Source organism: Rosa chinensis, chromosome 5 (assembly GCF_002994745.2).
Source record: "Rosa chinensis cultivar Old Blush chromosome 5, RchiOBHm-V2, whole genome shotgun sequence".
NCBI lineage: Eukaryota > Viridiplantae > Streptophyta > Magnoliopsida > Rosales > Rosaceae > Rosa > Rosa chinensis.
In genome coordinates, this window is record NC_037092.1 from 37,547,645 (window position 1) to 37,567,864 (window position 20,220).

At 39.2% G+C, this 20,220-nt stretch overlaps 1 protein-coding gene and 2 long non-coding RNA genes across 3 annotated transcripts; 2 read left to right on the forward strand and 1 right to left on the reverse strand.

Moving 5' to 3' along the window:
• Positions 1-5,947: 5,947 nt before the first annotated feature.
• Positions 5,948-8,292, reverse strand: LOC112203760. Its single transcript, XM_024344681.1, has 3 exons — positions 7,227-8,292; positions 6,899-6,999; positions 5,948-6,808 (listed from the first exon to the last, which is right to left on the reverse strand). The coding sequence occupies exons 1-3, from the start codon at positions 8,290-8,292 to the stop codon at positions 5,948-5,950; spliced, it is 2,028 nt and encodes a 675-aa protein (XP_024200449.1).
• Positions 8,293-10,307: 2,015 nt separating this feature from the next.
• On the forward strand, positions 10,308-10,828 carry LOC112202125. The gene is made up of 3 exons (XR_005799699.1): positions 10,308-10,373; positions 10,510-10,588; positions 10,705-10,828. It is a non-coding gene; the product is annotated as an uncharacterized LOC112202125 (long non-coding RNA).
• Positions 10,829-16,188: 5,360 nt separating this feature from the next.
• On the forward strand, positions 16,189-18,312 carry LOC112202435. Its single transcript, XR_002937354.2, has 4 exons — positions 16,189-16,426; positions 16,511-16,573; positions 17,386-17,468; positions 17,546-18,312. It is a non-coding gene; the product is annotated as an uncharacterized LOC112202435 (long non-coding RNA).
• Positions 18,313-20,220: the final 1,908 nt, after the last annotated feature.

A 20,220-nucleotide genomic window follows, 5' to 3' on the forward strand; every position in this document is an offset into this window, starting at 1 on the left:
TCTCTCTCTCTCTCTCTCTCTCTCTCTCTCTCTCTCTCTCTCTCTCTCTCTCTCTATCACGCCCCTGATTTTTAACACAAATAAAAATCGACATATAATCTCATAATTATACATGCGCGATCGTTCAGCCATCAATACAAAATACATGAAGACATCTTCCCTTTTCAGCAAGTACATATTTATGCCCTGAACCCACAATTTCAAATATTGACCCGCTCCACAGAGTTATATATTACAAAACTTACGAATTAAATTGTCATCACAAAATAAAACTTAAATGCTCCTCAGAGCTTACTACATAGCGGAAGTCATAACAATGGCAAAGCCAACAAAATTTGCTTCCTACCCATTCAGCTGTCAACAAGCTACCTCAGCTTCAGCCACAATTACCTTGACCTGCATGATTAACCCCTACACCATAGAATGGTGCACCGGGTTTCCACACAACAAAACCCGGTAAGCTTATGAAAGCGGCGGTGCACCACCGCCGCCGGCCAAAACTCAATATTTCACAAAACTTCCAACATCAAAGCTGTTTATCTAAGCATGCTTGTGAATTTTCATAACTAGCCCGAAGTCAGAAAACAAGCATAAATGGTCGAAAACTACCTCACAAGCTTTGGATTATTGCTCAAACTGAGTTGAACCGATTTCCACGTAAATCGATAAAAAAAAACACTATAGATTGATGAGGGAGCCTTCTCTGAACTCAACCAAGGAAGCACGAAGCTACGAAGTCGCCGGAGCTGCGTTTTCTGGTCGGGTCCGAAAACACCAACTGCGCCGTACACGGTGGATATCATTGCTAGAGGATGCCACAGAGACGACCAGACGGAGGAGACGAACTAGCTGACCAAGTTTCACGGCCAGAGATCACCGGAGCTGCGAGTTCCGTCCGGGTCGGATCGCCGGGTTCGGGTCTGGTCAGGCGGAAAACTCAGACACTGAAGGTGTCGACCGAGAGAGAAAAGAGAGAGAAGATATTTCCGGAAATGGAAATATGAAATAATGAATTCCTTTTCTGATTTTTCTCTATTTATACCAAATTGAAACTTTTTCCCATGGTCATAACTTTCTCATATGAACTCCGATTGACACGAACCACATGTCCACGAACTCGTATCGACACACTCTACAACTTTCTTGAAGGAAGTTTTCCGAGCCTAATGTATAAAAAGTCAAACATCACACGACCCCCTAAACTGTGAAATTAGAATAATTATACGTACGAAAACCATTACACTTCACAAACAACCTACGAATAAAGCACAATAACAATTATTCGTACAAATGGTCCATTATTAACTACCAAAATTAAATAACAGAAATCCAGGTCATCACCCACTCTCTCTCTCTCTCTCTCTCTCTCTCTCTCTCTCTCTCTCTCTCTCTCTCTCTCTCTCTCTCTCTCTCTTCATGTCTGCAGATCTGGATCGGCGGAAATTTCCGGTCATCCAACGAACATGAGGGAGAACAATGGGTTTGGGTTTGGGTTTGAATTTGGGTTCAATTTTTCCGAATCGAGGGAGATCTGGGGCAGGTCGTCGTGCTCGTGCCCCGAGGACGAGGACAAAAGCGAGAGGCGCGAGGAGATGGAGAAGGACTCGCAATCACAGAGGCAAGCTGAGCGAGGCGTCGGAGGATGACGACGCCAACGATTTCGAGCTTATGTGAAGGAAGTGCTTCAGAGTTGGGCGGTGCGTTTGCTGAGGTGCTGGACGACGTTGTTTTCTGACCACTCTCAGCCTTCGTACCGCCGTTACTGTGGTCTGTAGCCCGATTTTGCATTTTTTTTTTTTTGGTCTGAGTCCCAACTCCCAATTACATTCTCCACTGCCAGTCTCTCTATCAACTCCGCCTCTTTTTTTTTTTTTGGTAAACTATGAGCTCTGCGAATGGAAGGGAAAAAAAAGTAAGTTTGAAACTGATGGTTGGATGAACACTTGATGGTTAATTTGATATTCAGCACAAGTTGTTCTAGAGCTTGCTTTCCCCGTTGGTTCTGTATGATTTGCAAGTACAGTAGGTTTTTTTTTTTTTTTTTAGAAAACAAGTACAATAGTTGGGTAATATCTTGTTTAGGCCTCATCATATGGCCCTTGGGCCCTAAGCCCGGCTCGGCCCTTCCATTAGGGCGGGCCGGCTCGACCCTTTTTTATTTAGGGTAGGGTATGGGTCACACAAATAAAGCCCGGCCCTACCCTACGGCCAGGCCCGATTGAGCCCGTAAGGGCTAGGCCTGGCCCGGCCCTAACCCGGCCCTAAAATTTATATTTTATTTTTGTTATTTTCTTTTACATGTGTTATATGTATAAAACTATGGAAGTGTAGAAAATTATTTCAATCTGCCATATTAGGAAATGAGTCTTTTAAATTGAGCCATATTTTGAGAAGAAAAAAATAATTTTTTTTAAAGAATTAACCGTTAATTCGGCAAAAACGCCGCCGTTTTAATATAATCTTATGGGTATTTTAATATTTACCAATAATTACTGTTAACTAATTAACTGTAATAATTACAAAGCTATTATTTCAAAATGGACAATATATTCATGTAATACCAATTTTGAAATAAATCAAGTAATCAACATAACTAAAAATAATCAATTGGTCGAGTTGAAACCTTTTTACCAATGTAATGTTAACTTCTTAATGAGCAAAATGGGGGACGAAATGGAATTTTTTAAAATGAACCGCTGGATGTTGTTTGCATATGAATATATGTTAGTGGTAGAAATTTCAACCATTTCCGCATTCGGTTGGACCTCGATCTACCCGGTCAACTCAATACCCTAAATAGAACATAAAACAAATATGCTCTTAACCGGTCCTTGACAATTCACTTTTTTCGATCTTTCAGCTCCCACACTCTCATGGGTAGGGGGTCTACTTACGGATGTCAAAATTCCGCAACGTTTGTCCGCGCATGGTGCCGCTCCCCTTAGGGAAGTTTGCATGTGCAAAGCGTTGACCGCTACGTTGGACGCCTTATTCATGGCAGATCGGCCTAATTTTTTTACACAATACCTAATTACCTATCAATGTTGTATAAACATATGAGAATTTCAGATTGGTCGATTTCCATTTCAGAATTTTTGGATCACATATAATCCTTATATGCCTATTAATGTAGTATAATTCGTTTATTAGGCTTGTTATCCTCCATGAGCAAAATGGGGGATGAAATGGAATTTTTTAAATGCACCGTTGGATGTCGTCCGTATATGAATATATGGTAGTGGTAAAAATTTCAGTGACTTCCACCTTCGGTTGGGTCTCTATCGACCCGGTCAACTCCATACCCTAAATAAAACCTAACACAAATATGCTCATAACCGAGAATTTGCAATTTATTTTTTTTGATCTATCAGCTCCCACACTCTCATGGGGAGGGGGTCTATCACCTGCTGTCAAAATAGGGGGATGTTTGTCCGCAAAAGGTGCCGCTCCCCTTACGGAAGTTTGCTTATACAAAGTGTTGACCGCTCCGTTTGGTGCCTTATTTAATGCAGATCGGCATAAATTTTTTACACAATACCTACTACCGTTGTATATGCATATGAGCATTGTCATGTTATAAGTTACAAGTGTGTGTGTGTGTGTATTAAATATGTTTAATAAAAAACAATGAGTCTTTTATTACCAATATATACCATTAAGACATATTTTGAGAAGAAAAAAATAATGTTTTTTTTTTTGTTAAACAAAATAAGGCCCTTTTTTGACCTATTTCGGCCATATTTGACCCTATTTGAGGGCCGGCCCGACCCGGCCCTTTCGGCCCTAACGGATAGGGCTTTTCGGGCGGGTAAGGGTTAGCATATTTAAGCCCTGGCCCGACCCTACCCGGCCCTAAATTTTGTTGACTTTGACTAGGCCTGGCCCGGCTGGACCCTAAGCCCTAAAATTTAGGGTAGGGCCGGGCTAGGCCCATGATGACCCCTAATCTTGTTAATAGAAGCAGGTTAACATTGCAGTTGGATGCAATTTTTGTAGTGTTTTCTTGCTGAAAAGAAACAAGAATGAAAAAAAAAAGTTTTATTGAGTAGTTATACATGTCTATTGCTGGGAATTGGAGGCAATAATATGATTATTGGGGGGCAATAATATGAGTATTGGGGGGCAATAATATGCATATAAATTGATCAATTGTGCCTGTAGTGTATTCATTTTGGTTTTGGGAGTTTATGCAATTCACTGGAGGGCAATAATATGAGTATTGGGAGGCAATAATATGAGTATTGGGGGGCAATAATATGATTACTGGGGGGCAATAAATTCCGACGTCGGAATCCGGTCACCAGTCTGGTAGCCGGATTCTAGATTCTGGATTCCGGTGACCCGTTGCTGGATTCTGGTCATTGATTTCCGGATTCCGGTCATTGGTCACCGGATTCCGGTCACCGGTCGCCGGAGTCCGCCACCGGAGTCAAGCAAGGTTTCCAATGACTTCTTTATCAAAGTGACAAAGAAGGAGAGAGCAAAATTGTCCCAAAAATAAATAAAAATGAATTAAAAAATACTTAATTGGGTATTAGGGAAATAATTTCTTAGAGTGTTTGGATAAGTGGGCAATCTCTTAGAGTGTTTGGGTAAGTGGGCAATTTTTAAGCTAAAATTAGGTAAATGATCATTTCCCCTAGTATTTAATTCTATAGAGATTCTTCCAAAACATAGTGGACAAAGCATTGAATGCAATGTTTATACAACTTGACTTACTACACCATGCATATGAGAAAGCAATAAATATGTTGGGAAACGTCTTATTCAAACTAAAGGGCAATGATATAGGGCCTCAATGAGGCCTAAGATTTGTGGCCTCAATCCTAGGTGTCAAGCCATGTCACCTATACACCTCACTAATTTGTCAAATTATGTCATGTCATTCTTGAATAAAAAGACTATCTTATCATTTCAAAATCTAATGGCTCTAAATTATTTTAGCTTTCTTCTAGAAAAGATACATTATTTTATTTTATGCACCTAATCTTGGGAAGAAAGTGAGGCATGAGATTAGATATAACATATTTAGACATGTAGTTTTCGTATCCGAAGAGTATGGATTGTAAAGTTCTCGTACTAGCCTAATCTTCAAACTATGGTGAAATGAACTGCATTATTGGATGATATAATATACTGATGCTGACTTCAATTAGAAGCAGGCACTTTACACAAATGCTCCAAAGTAGACATGTTACTACCTCCCAATAATTTTTGTTGTTTAGGTCAGAATACTATTGGGCCCCAATAATATTTAAGAAGATGGCCAGAAGTATATCAGTTGGTATTTAAATTTGTTGGCAACATTTGAAAATGCTTTCAAAATACTAGGTGTCCTTGAAAAGATGACATTTCTGGGAGGCAGGAATTGGTTTATTGGCCCCCCGGAAACCAACTGTATGCACTCAAACCAACTCAAACTTGTTGGAAAATTGAACTTGTGCTATGTAAATGCAATTTTAATCATCCCAACAGTAAGAATCTGACATTTGAAAAGAAAAATGATTATTTGAGCCTGAATATAAACAATTACTGGCCCCCAATAAACCAATTACTGCCCCCAGTATTGCCACCCAATAAGCATTAAACCTGTTGGAAAATTGAACTTGTACTATGTAAATGCAATTTTAATCATCCCAACAGTAAGAATATTCTGACATTTGAAAAGAAAAATGTTTATTTGAGCCTGAATATAAACAATTACTGGCCTCCAATAAACCAATTACTGCCCCCCAGTATTGCCACCCAATAAGCATTAAACCTGTTGGAAAATTGAACTTGTACTATGTAAATGCAATTTTAATCATCCCAACAGTAAGAATCTGACATTTGAAAAGAAAAATGTTTATTTGAGCCTGAATATAAACAATTACTGGCCCCCAATAAACCAATTACTGCCCCCCAGTAGACAAAGTCAAAACCTAAAAACTCTCTACAGAAACATATACTACTGCTGAACGAGAGGTTCAGTGCAGCTCAACTTGTTATGAGTGCCCATTTTGCCACAACGAATCAGCTTCTTTTCAACCTCTCCAACCGACTTGAACCGCTTCACCCTAGGCCTCCCGGGGGGCCTCTTCGCAAGGGGAGGTAATATATATTCAGAAGCAGAATCCGAAGAAGACATATCAACATTGGTTATCGGATGGATAGGAAAACTGTAGCTCTTCTTGAACATATCAACATGAAAGTACTTATCAATATAATCATATACATTTTCAGAAGCAGCTTGTAATGCAGCAAGGCCATGAGGACAAGGAAAACAATTGATCTGCCATTTAACACATGAACATGCATGATCGGAAATGTTGACTACATATGAAAAGTCAGATCGAACCTCATAAACTCCAGGACTTGAATAATGGACACTGAAACGACGAGATTTCTCCATCTGCACCTTCAACCTTTCCTCCATTTTGGGAGTTAGTTCTGTGGTCCAACGTTCTGCCTCTTCCCTCCTTTTACCCGCTATCTCCATTTGTTTAATTCTTGTCTGGTCCAGCATATAATAGACTGGCATCAAAGGCTCAATTGCAATCCAAGAGTTAAATGATTCAGCAATCCCATTAGCCATAATTCCATATCGGCAGCTAGTATAAAATGCACGGCACCAATTTTCCACAGGCAATTCAGAAAGAAAAGGGTCAATAATATCGGCACCTCCAACTGCTCTAAGCAACCGCAAATTGAAACGGTATTCCTTCTGTGTAGATGAATATGCAACCTTAAAAAACATCTGCTTTACATCTTCTATCAATTTTGAATTACCTTTACCCCTATATTTACTGGCAAGGTTCGCAACCAAGTGCTTATAACAAAACAGATGAGGATTACCAGCAAATACCTTATCGAAAGCGCTCTACAATCCAACACCTCGATCACTAATAAATGTGATAACTCTTCCCTGAGGTTCAAGCAGACTCTTCAAATGCTTTAAAAAGAATGTCCAGTTTGCATCTGTCTCAGAATCACAAAAACATATGGCTAGAGGGTAGAAACCTGCATAAACCAGAACACAATAAAATCAGTCTACTGGGGGCCAATAATGTTGTTATTGCACGGCAGGAAACTATCACAACGTCGCACAGCAATGTAAAAATGATATCTATCACAATGAAAGAAACTAAAACAAGAAATATTAAGCACACAGATGAAACTATAACAAAAGCCAATATTACTGGGGGCCAAGAATAAATTTATGGGGGGGCAATAAACAATACAGTTACCTTGATTCCCATTCCTTCCAGTTGCAGACAGAATCTGCCCCTTGTAAATGCTTTTACCAAACGTTCCATCAACATACAACACTGGCAAACAGAATTGGAAGCCTTCTACACAACCTCCGTAAGCTACGAAAAGCCTCTGAAAACGATTTGTAGATGGTTCAACCTCCAACACAAAAGAAGAGCCGGGGTTACTCTGCAAAACAGCTTCCTTATACCAAGATAACTTGCTGAACGTGTCTGCATCGGAACCAGAAATCGCTTCCTTGGCCCGATGCTTTGCTTTCAAGGCAACCTTGTAGGAAATATCAAACCCATATGTTGATTTGAACTTGCTCATAATCTCCCTTGGCTTCAATGAAAGATTAAAGCTAACATCAGCAGCAATGAAAGTCTTGACAACCTTAGATCCCAAAAGCTTGTGTTTTTGAGTCCTAACTACACCCTTGCAAGTGTGAGTTTTATTCAACTCTGTGATATAAAGGCAACCATTGGCAGATGATGAAAAAGCACAAAGATGCCAATCACAACCTTCAGTTCCAACATTTGCACAGACTGCATGAATACAGTCCAAATCATTTCTCAGGAATACAAACTCGAAACCAACTGCAATTGCATACTTCTTGAGCTTCTCACGGAGCTCAGCAGCACCATGAAACTTATCCCCAACATGATGAATATAAGAACTCCACTCATCAGACAAATACGTCTTGTGAACTTTAGTCCTGAATGCATCACCCAAATAATCATCTTCATCAATAACTTCCGAACCACTATCCACCGAACAGTTTCTCCTACAACCTCCCCCAATCTTTAAAACTGAAATATCGACACACTCTAACCTATGTATTCTAGCAGAGCAAAACAGCATCTGGAAATCACGATCGTTACGAAGAAAACAGACTTCACAACCTGGAACTGAATACTGAAGCTCAACAATTTCAGTTGGGGAAAACTGGAATGTACGGAAAATGTCTTCATACAACTCAGAGTCGCTCATGCATTGATTCAAAGGAATCATATAACCTTTGCCAGAGTAAAGGCACCTAGCAACCAGAGGATCAGCCATAGACCTGCGAAGAAAACACAGGCAAACGAATCTATTATTAAACCTAAAACACATATTACTGCCCCCAATACTGCCCCCCAATAATTTAATCAAACATACCAAAATGAAGTATGAAGCAGTACCAAACAACTTTTAAAATAAAGAAAAGGATAACTAAACAACAATTACAACGACTTAATAACACATAAAAACATTACTGCCCCCCAATACACTAACTACTGGTCCCCAATACACTAACTACTGGTCCCCAATAATATAGTCAAAACAGCCAAAAAAAATTTGTAAGATGTAATAAATTGCAATGCATTCAAATAAAGCATCAGTAAGCAACAATTATAGATACTAAAATATCGTTGAACAACATTATTGGCCCCCACTAGAAATATTACTGCCTCCCAGGAATATAATCAGAACTACCGCAACACTTCGGAAACAGCTCAAACCCAAAATCCAAACATGAATTCACCAAAAGAAACACGAAATTAATACAGAAACTCAAAACTAACACAATGCACTCAAAAACACCTGGAAGTTTAAATCAAAATTACAAAAACAATTCAAAACCAAAACAAACACCTGGAAGCTCTGATTCAGAAAAATCAGTTCGAAAATAAGACAACAATTCGTACAAAAAAATTCCTAAAATCAAACATATTAAACAGAGATAAAAGCCAAACGGATTAGATAGAGCTAAAGAAACAAAAGCAAACCGCAGTGGAGGAACACAAAGAGCATCTGGATCACGATCCATGTGAAAATCGCAGCAGAATTTCTCTCTCTATGAATCGCAAAACTTCTACCACCAGCTCTAAATATAAATCGCAGGAGCTTCACACACCGAAATCGCCGTAAAGCTTCACAAACCGGAACCAGGGAGCTTCTCTCTCCTGTCTATATAAATCGCACAGCTCCTCTCTCTCTCTCTAAAATGATAGAGCTCCACTCTAAAAAACCAGGGGGCTTCTCTCTCTACAAATACAGCCAAACCTCTCTCTCTAAAATCGGAGAGCTTCGCTCCCTAAATCACGTTTCTGTTACGATTTGAAAGCGTTTCAGTTGTAGAGGGGCAAAAGCGTCCAGAAAATTGAATAAAACAGTCACGTGTTGAAAAGGTTGGGTAATTGGGGTTTAAAAATGAAAACTGATGATTAAGTGGGCAATCTCTTAGAGTGTTTGGGTAAATGGGGTTAAATGTCCCAGAAATTGGGTAAATGATCATTTCCCCAATTTTCTTTCCATTTGTGTGGAATCAATTTTAAATTTGACTTTTTTTTTAATCAATTTTTCTTAAAAATTTTGTGGGTTAGAATTATGACATTAATATATATATATATATATATATATATATATTTATACCATATTAATTCTACATCGAATATACATATATAAATTTCTGTACGAATTATATATATATATATATGTTTGTGAATATATATATATATATATACACACACACACCAACACATATTTGTATATAATTTTTTTTTTGACGAATTATAAATATATATATATATATATATTCACATTCATATATATATATATATAATTATATATATAACGAAAAAAGAAAAAGAAAAAGAAATCAAAATAATATATTTTATTTTTAGATGAAAACCAAAATAATTTAGAGCCATTAGATTTTGGAAGGATAAGTTAGTCTTTTTACTCAAGAATTACATGGCATGATTTGAGAAATAAGTGATATGTGTAGGTGACATGGCATGACACCTAGGATTGAGGCCACAAATCTTAGACCTCATTGAGGCCACAAATCATTTTCCCAAACTAAATTGCCAGGCTATGTGATGTAGCATGCAATAGCTAAAAGTTAAAAGAAGAATTGATTGCTATCTAGATGACCTCTAATCCAACAGTTCCATCCATTACTTGATTTGCGATTTCAACAAATAGCAGCCATGCATTTCCATGTTAATTAGCAGAGATATTTTACATGTGCGTTATAAAAGAAGGACTTAGTTTTCTAGATCTTTATTACATTCTTATAGAGTTAGCAGCTAGAACATCCTTAGCTGCTCTTCTTGGAGAACCTCTGGTTCTGTTCATTACTGCAGAATATGAAGGTAAATCTACTACTCCCAAACCAATTTGGTATGCTCATCCACTTTCACTAAAAAACCAATTTAAGGCTTTGTTTGTCTAACAGACCTCAAAAACATTTACTTTGTAAGTAACTATAACATATGTTTCGATGTGCAGCAAAAGATAACCATTGAGGCGAACATTTGGTGTGACAAATGTCGGTCCAAGGCCATGAAAATAGCTGCTGTAGAAGATGGTAATTAATATATATATATATATATGTACATTGTTATGCTAATTAATGAATCAGATTTTGGTCTCTGATAGTGTTTCTTTTTTAAATCTTTGAGTAATGTACGTACGTTGTTGCAGGTGTTAAATCAGTGGCTTTCAAGGGGGCAAGGAGAGACCAAATAGAGATAATCGGAGACGATGTTGATGCAACGGGATTGACCGGATTGCTGAGGAAGAAGCTCGGCTATGCAGACTTAGTGAGCCTGGAAGAAATAACCGAAAAGAAAGTTGATAAAGAGGAAAAGAAAACTAGCCAAGATGAGCAAAACACTAATAGTTATAGTCCAATTAGGGGAAGAAGATGTTGTCATCACCATGAGATGGAATTGCACATCTATGATCCACCATCAGGGGGTTGCACTATTATGTGACGATATGAATATATAGCTATATATATCGTCATATATATATATATATATACATATACATATATACATATATATATACATATATATATATATACATATATATGTATATATATATATATATATATAACTTTGCTGAGGTGCGGATATCTGCACCGAAGCAAAAATGTACGGATTTCCCATTTTTTCCCACTTTCCGATCATATTTTCACATCTTAACCGTTCAATTTTTAGTTCCTAATGTATAGATCATCTCTACAAAATTTCAGCCAAATTGATGATCGTTAAGGCATCCAAAACTGCAATTTACATGAATGAACCGAATCTGTTTAACCGGAACCGTTCGTGTTTATAATGGTAAATTGCAGTTTTGGATGCCTTAACGATCATCAAATTGGCTGAAAATTTGCATAAGTGATCTATACATTAGGACTTAAAAACTACACGGCTAAAATGTGAAAATATGATCAGAAAGTGGGGAAAAACTGGAAATCCGCACCGAAGCAAAAGGTGCGGATGTCCGCACCCAAGAAGGGCTGTGTGTGTGTGTACACATACGCATTTTCATCTTTCATAATGTAACGTTATTATTATTGCCCTTTTTGGGGGATTCATCGGTTTGTTCTCTCTCTGACTCAACGTCTTTATCGTATGAGCGAGGCATTCCCTTGTGGGCTAGCTTAGTTATATCACTAGTAAATGTGATCGATCAATACTATTAATACCTCATAACTCTAAACTTGAAAATACGTGCTAACTGGAGAATCTAGCTAGTTAATTAGTAGTACTTTTGTGTGTAGTGTTTACTGTACGTGTTTTGAAGCTTGTAGCGAGTACAGTTACTGGATATGTATGTGTTTTGTATTTTATGATCCTTGGGAGACTTAGAAAGCACCTCCCTTGTTAGGGTCTCTTTCGAGTTCTTCAAGAAGTGAAGTTGAAATCCATTTGATTATCATGATTATCAAATATCAAATCAGGTTTATTCAATTGAATGTATTAGTACCCTACATAAGTGACTCAATGAATTTCGATGCGAATACGTAATTTGTTCTTCCAGAATAAGTAAGGATTGAATGGTTAATTTTGACAATTGAATTAATTACTTGAAGGCAATCCTCCGGCCCCTCCTCCCTTGTTTTTCATCATATAATTAGAACAAAGTCCCTAAATTACATATTAACCCCTTGCACCCCTCACTCACATCATCCTCTCATTTTTTGGATACTAAGCCACAAGGCATCACAATTAATCCCTGAGAAATTCTCCACATTAAGGAATCAATTTCACTATCGATCTGCAAATAGGACGTCTTAGACTTCCTGACAATACCAGTCTGGAATTATTGAACATAAACCCCTTATCGTTGAAAGGTCATAGACCATAAATATCCGGCCGTGATTGACAATGCAGATGACTCACTTACTTTGTGTATGGAATAATGCAAATTATTGGACATTCAACGTTTCAAATAATCGTACGTAGAGCGTGATGGACAATAATGCACGTCCACTTCAAGTCTTCCAAGTTGAAGTTTACAAATTTGATGAAAATTAAACAATTTAATTCAAGGAATTCAATTAATTCCCTCACCTTCTTAGCTTCTTCGCCTTGGGTTGCGGCAGCTAGCTTTTTTCTCCACTTACCACAAGTCGAGAGTCGTAGTACGTACTCATCCTTCTAGTTTTTGTCCTTTCTGTTTGGTTTCTGTTTTTGACGTCACCTTCTAGTACTCTGGCTATGTCATTGGCCTTGACCTCAGAAGCATTTATCTTTGTGGTTCTATCAATTCCAGTAGCAACTTTTTTCAACTTGTTCACTTGCAAAGTAGGAACTGGACAAAATACTAGAGATGTTGGGTCCTCCCACCAGGCAGCAGCAAAGCAAGCTGAGGCAGACATCGATCGTGTGAGCCCTGAGAAAAAATTTACTGAATTAAGGCAAGATTAATTTTATTTTTTGATAAGTGATAATAACACTTGGGGAATTTTTTAGAAAACTTTACGGAAGTGAATCTTCAACTTGTTGACTCAAGTGTAACATACGCGTTACGACGAGTTCATGGTAATTTTCGTGGAATCTCTAGGATGTCGGAACTATTTATTACAAATTATGGAAGTTTTGGAAATTTGGAAAATATTTATAGAATAAGGAAAGTTATGTGGCGCAATCTGGTCCATTGAAAATCAACACTGTTTAATCATGGCCATTAAAAATAGGCCCTTGGGTGATCGGACGATCTAAAAGGATCGGGAGAAACCGACCCAGATTCTCGACCCGGAAGCCGTGAAGAAGACCCGACCGGAGATCTTCCTTCCGGCCACCTTTGATCGACGTACCACTGGCGTTAGGACCATCTCGACGTCACGACCAAGCCCATGGCTTGGGTTTCCACCGACGAGCTCCGACGAAGCCAATTTGAAGCCGAGAAGTTTCTGCGGTTTTCTTGAGTTTTCCGTCGCCGATGATGACATGCGAGGTATGAAATTTGGTCTACTCGTTGAGCTCTACGTGACTATATAATTGCATTCTGGTTTCGGTTGAGATTTGGGAAATTGATATTTTGGGTGGGTTGAACACCGTATGTTTTACTGTGCATGGCAATGGGTTTGGTTCTTACCCAGTCAATCCCCAATCTTAAATGAAAGTTTCTGAGCTAGAATTAATCCTTGAGTTCAACTTAAATGCAGAATGATCAAGAGGGTGAGAATCTCGGAGTTAAGCTATCTCTGTTTATGTAAATAGAGAACAGAATAGCTCTTGTTGGCGTTAATCAGAGTGGATGAGATACGCCCAACTTCTCAAATTTGAAAACTCTAGGTAAATGGTTTTGTCCTTGATTATTTGGGTTTTGAATATGTATGGAAGTAAATTATGACGTTGGCCTATGTTTCATTTTCAAGAAAGCTTGAGGTTAGAAAAGCCAAGGTCGTGCACATGAGGAAAATCTCCCTCTGATAACTAGACAAGGTGAGTAAGTATTATATATGTTGTATTAAATAACAACATGAGGAAAGAAAAGTGAGTTGAAAAAGAGGAAAAGAGTATTCACTGTGATAGTGGTATCAAGTGTAGTTATAGAAGTATAAACTTGAATTATTGACCAAGATGATCACTCAATATTGTTGTGAAAAGATTAGTTTCGGTTGCCCAGAGTAATAGAAAAGGATTACACCCAATAAGGAAAGGAATCCATTCTTGAGAGAAAAATAATTGAATTAACTTGGTAATATCTGCCGTGTTATAGAATGGAGCTTATATTAACACTCGAGTACTGTCGCTGTCAGAATAGGACTCCAGTTACACAAAACATGGGACATGGTGGTGTTGGCCTAAGAAAGCAAATGGAGCCAAAGCTGCAATATTTCAGGTAGGGGACTCTAGACTTGCCTTAGCTAGCGGTTTTCTATTTTCTGATGTGTATGTATGAGTAGTTTTTTTTATTTCAAATTGAAAGATATGTTAGTGCACCAAACTATGCTAGCAAATGAGTATGTTGTGATGGCTTGAGAGCGAAGGGTGGCACTGACTTTCTTAGGTTCGATCCCTTTAACCTCTAGAGGGTTAGCTACACCGGTCGGACGGTGCTTTCGATCGCAATGACGACCCGGTTCCGTGTGTGTAGTTAGGTAGCGGATGCTCTCGCTACACTTACCTGCAGGTTATTACTTTATTTGAGGTAAGGTCGTGTAGTTGGTCTATGGGACCGGCCATCAGGTTTGTTTTTCGGACCCTGGTGCACTAGTGTCAGATTTCATAAAGAAAAGTTTTCTTATAAACAATTTTCACTACTCGCCAGCACCTATGTTTAAGTTAGTTTTCAAACCTAGCTGGGTATAGTCTTAATGTGCAGCGAGGACGAAAGCTCACCCATGCAATAGTTTGTGGATGCAGATACTGTTTGTGGAGATGGGACAGCCAGACGAATGCTAAGCGTGGCCTAGTCACTTGATTCCTTAAATCGTGTCATTGTCGGAGTTTGTTCCATGTGACAGGTTCTCAATTCTCCTTAGTTTTGCATAACTCATTTGACGAGTTTTGAATTGTGCGTATGTTGAGAGAAAATCTGCACACAGTGAGCGTAAATGTCACCCAACATAATTTCACTCGTATTCATTTAGTGAATAGAGTTTTTATTATTTCGGGTTCGACCCATTCAAGACAGAATGTGTCTCTTAATTACAATCCCCTTTACAGGGAAACACCCTTTGATTCCATTTATGAAGAAACCAATTGATGGGATGTGTGTTTGTTTATTTGTTTTTGCAGCTGCACCCGGATATTTGAATGGGTTGCCTACGTACCCTTGGAGAGGGATCAAGCCACTCGTAGTTCAAGAATTCCAATGAGTGAATGACCCATTGGAGGGTATTGCTTTTGGAATGTGAATAGTGTTTGGACGAATTTGGTGTAAGTGAACCAGGGATTCGATTTGTTTTGGATTTGTTTGGAAAGGTTGTGACGTTTCCTGGTGTTTGGTGGAATTTGACTGATGAGGTCAGGAATGGATTGGATGAACCAGGGAGTCATGAATTTTATTTGGAAAAGGCTTGCGACGTTTCCTGGTGTTTGACAGAATTTGACTGATGAGGTCAGGGATTCGGGTTGGATGAACCAGGGAGTCAGAGATTTTGTTTGGACTTGCGGTTGCATCTAGTGGGTCGCTAGATTGCCTACATACCCTCGAGGAGGGATCAAACCATTGTAGTTCTTGGGTTTGTATTTCTGGTGTTGGCAGAATTTGACTGGAGTCAATGATTCAATTTAGGACTGGCTGAATTTTGACTGGTGGAGTCAGGGATTCTGTTTGGACTTGTGGTTGCATCTAGTGGGTGTTGCTAGATTGCCTACGTACCCATTGTGGGATCAAACCGACCGTAGTTCATAAGAATTTGTATTTCTGGTGTTGGGAGAATTTTGTGTCAACGGATGTACATATATTTATTTTTGAATCCGTTGAATGTATTTCTTTTGCAGACGTCGGAATTTAATTTGGGTACCCGATGTGTTAAATATTTTACTGGGCCGTGTGAATGGGCTTTTATGTTGTTGATAACAAATTTAGCCGGGCCCAAACATCAGGATAAACTGTTCGGAAATGGGCTTCCGCAATTCAGCAATTGAATACCCATCCTTTTTATGTCCACCCCCAATTTTAAACCCAAGGTGGTCTCCCACAAGTCTGAAACTCCAGCCCAATCCGTGTATCCTGAAGAACGGCTTCCAGCCACGCAACAGCTCCTTATCCTCGTCCAAATCGATTTGATAAGGCTGAGAGAAACCAAGCGAGATCATATGCTTGAGCTAGAAATAGAATTGGAGATGGGCACTAGCTACTTTAATCCGACCTGGAGAAGGAGCCTTGATGTCCGACTCTATACAAATAGGGAACTGATCATCTTGATTCTCCAGTGTTCAACCGAGACTCGAACTGGGTAAGACTCCCAACCTTCCCCATCTCTTCTCACTGGTCTTCGATAGAATACTGACAAAATCCCCAATGTCTTTTCCTGCTGTAGGTTCAAAGCTTGGCCGATCTTGATTTGCATGCAAAAGCAAAACTGGGTTGACTTCTCAATCTGGTACGACTGCCTCTGTGCCCATTCAAGCAATCACTTGTTGTTTTACTTTCTTGTTGACCATGCTCCACCGCAACATAAACCATGCTTTTGTCTTCTTCTTGATTGAAAGACGAGCACGGTTAAGCATTGTATTCCTGAGTTGTATTCAATACCAATCTTTTGTACATCACCGCTTTGAAGATTGACCTTGCTGCATTTGTGTTTGATCGTTGCCACCATGTCCTGCTTTGATCGTTGCCACCATTCACTACCGCTTCACCCATCAAACTTATATTTGGCAGCCTTTGTCTTCTTTGCTTATGACATAAAGCAAGTTCAAGCTTGAATAATTAAAGCCATGTTTTTGGCTTTTTGTTAGCATGATTCCAGAAACAAAGCAAAACAATTAAGTTATGTTTGCTCCCAGCTTGCACCCACGGTTTCAAAGTAGCATATAATCAAAGTTTGCCATCATTTGTCTTCTAGCTAATGCATATTCAATCAATTTATGTCTTGACTTCAAGTGGTCTTCCTACTGATCACTCATAGCTTTAAAGAGACCAATTAATTAAACATGCCTTCATTTGTCTCTTATAAAAAAAAAAAAAAATGAGATTAGCCCCATCTTGTTATTCGCTTGTTGTTCACATCACCACGTCAATATTGCTAACCAATTAACTGGACCTGCTACCATAGCACCGCTTCACCACCGCATACCAGCTTTATAATCAAGCTTGCCTCTTTTGTCTTGTTTGTTAACTAAATTACTACTTTCGTGGACAAAGAAAGAAGCTCAATTAATTAACAAATGTTTTTTTTTATTTGGTGTGCAGATTCGGTTGCTTCGCTACTGCTCAATTTCACTTCACCACTGCCTCTGTATTCAAGGGGCAGATCGACTTGTTTAGTTGACACAGTGAGTCTAAAACCTTTGAGCGAATGTCATTCTGAGCCTACGACTTTAACTTCCTCTAAACTCCCTTCTGTTTGCAGGCTGCAGAGAAGATCGGAACCAAAGATTAAGGGTGAGGCTCTTATTGATTTGCTTGTTACGGTTGGTGTTTAGCTTGGTAGGAGTTTAGTGTTTGTATTTCTGGTTTTGAAAGTGGTGGAAGAAGAAAGGCAGAAGCAGGGGATTGCTGAATTTGCAGGGAGCGAAGATGGCATTTTGTGCAGACTGTTCTTTTTCTTCTTCTTTTTTTTTTAGCGTCAGAACTTGCCGTTCATGAACGACTCCATGTTCCTGTGCTAGGAATTGCAGCAGCTGAGTGCGTTGAGACTCCGGCCGTTCATGAACGACCATATATGTCTCAACGGAGGAGAAAATAACCATGAAGTTGGCCGTTCATGAACGACCATGTATTTCTTGATAACTTAAGAGAGACTCAACAAAAGAAAGAAGGTTGTTCATGAACAGCCTATCTTTTGTTGACAGCAAGCATTCCGGACGATGTATTTCTCTGTTAAAGAAGACAGGTACAGCAAGGATGCGTAGTATACCTGAGCGTCACCTTTGGAGCTTGAATGGTTGCCGGATTTGCTTTGATTTTGGCAGAACTTTAGTCTCTGATTTGTTTTTTCCTCTCTCTGTGTCCCTTCTCTTTGGTGTTGCTGCCTATGTATAGTAGTCATTGGATAGGCGCAACCGGATAGTGATAACTTCTTTGAATAACAAGTCTATCCTTATCTTCATGTATATTTGAACTGATCAACAATTTGACCGAGACTTGAATCAAGGAAACAAAGCTAACAGAACATTACCTCCTCTAACTTGACGTTAAAGATAATGGTCTCCTTACTTTGCTGTTTGGACTTGGTCAAAGATGTAACAACTTATCTCAAGTGTGAAATTGAATATGAATGTATTTCTGTTTCTTTTTTTTTTTTTTTTTTTTTTACGTCTCAACAGTTGCCCCCTCAAGCGTCGTGCGTGGAATAGCTTTCGCGTGCGAGGCTTGACAACTCTAGTTTTTCCGAAAGTCCATCAGAGTTTGGGAAAGCTGCTTACAGAGCTTGTTTTTGCAATACATCTTTGTCAACATTATTTTCACCATTTGTAGTTTACACTCGTATAAAGAGTTCTTCAGATGTGCAAGGCTTGGTGCCATTTGGTTGCAACCTGTAGTGGTGATAATGCGATTTTGAAGATTTTGTGGCTGGATCTAGAATTTGAGACTAGACTGCCTACGTACCCATTCAAGGGATCAAGCCTTACGTAGTTCCCATGAAGGTTTTTTTTTTTTTAAGCACCTTTTGAGAGACTAGTAAGTTCGGAGGCAAATTTGGATTTCACTTCGCCGACGATGTCTCCACCTCAATTTCCTTGTTATTGACCATAATTTGGATTATGTCCTTCAGAACAAAACAATCCCTTGTTGAATGACTTACGATTCGATGATACTGGCAAAATTTGGGGTCGTTGGTTTTGTTGACTTCACCTCGTCGTTTTGGTTCAGGAAGCTCAACAGCTTGCGCGTTGACGAGCTCACTGAAAATATGTTCGACATCATCATCGTCGAAAGAGTATTTGACTTCTTTTCTTTCTTCGAGGTTGAGCTTTCTAGACCCTTCTTTTCCTTTGCATGTGTTTGACTTGTTGTCAGTCTTGACAAAGGTTGCCAGCGACTCATCTGTGTTGTCAACTCTATGGTCTTTAAAGGATGCCCTTTGTGTCATAAACTTTTTACGGGCAACTTGTCTTTCAACATTACTAGCTTTTGAGACTAGTGCTTCAAATGTTTGAGGTTCTGCGGTGCTAACAAAAGTTGCTATCTCTGGCAAGAGGTTGTTTGAGCACATTTGTACTGCAGAAGGCTCTGTCAATTTCTCCGAGCATTGGAGGTTTAAGCTCCTCCATCTGGAAATGAATTCATTGGTGCTTTCATCAAAACTCTGTTTAGTGTCACCCAAGTCGATAATCGAGACTTTCTTTTTGGAGCTGACAAACTGTGCCAGAAAAGCTCTTTGCATATCGTCCCATGTGAGGATAGAACTTGGTTGTAATTGACTGTACCAAGTAAAAGCTGCTCCTTTAAGGGACTGAACAAATTGCCTTATTAACAGTGGATCTGATTGTGATGTTTCCCCACAGGCTGAGAAGAAATGAGCCAAATGTTCATGCGGAGAGCCATCTACTCCATCGAACTTGTCAAAAGTTGGCTTCTGATAGCCTTTAGGGAATGGTAGTGCATCGTAATGAGCAGGGTAGGGTTTCAAGTACCCAGAGAACTGTGGATTTGAGGAGGTGTATACTTCACGGATTCCTTCTGCAATTAGTGTCTTTATGTCTTCAAGACTTGCGATTGTGGAACCATGTCCTCCGATGTTCTTTTCACGATCACTCTTTTCATCATTTTTATGATCGCTTATGTTGGCCATAGCAGCCAATTGAGAAGTCAGTGCTGCTATTTGAGCATCTTTTTCAGCTAGCATTCTCTTCATTTCTTCTAGCTGCTCTTCTATCGTTGATGCATTTGTGACCATAACAGACATAGTCTCAGGCTTTGTGCCGTCATTTGTCTCAAACAATGCTTGAGTATGTTGACTAACAACAGGGACCATAGATGGTCTTGATTCTACTGATGAAGTGGAACTAAGGCCCCTGTACCCGGGTGAGCTTGCTGCCAATCCCCCTACGAGGTGGGTGGTTCTGCACGAGAATCAGCTTC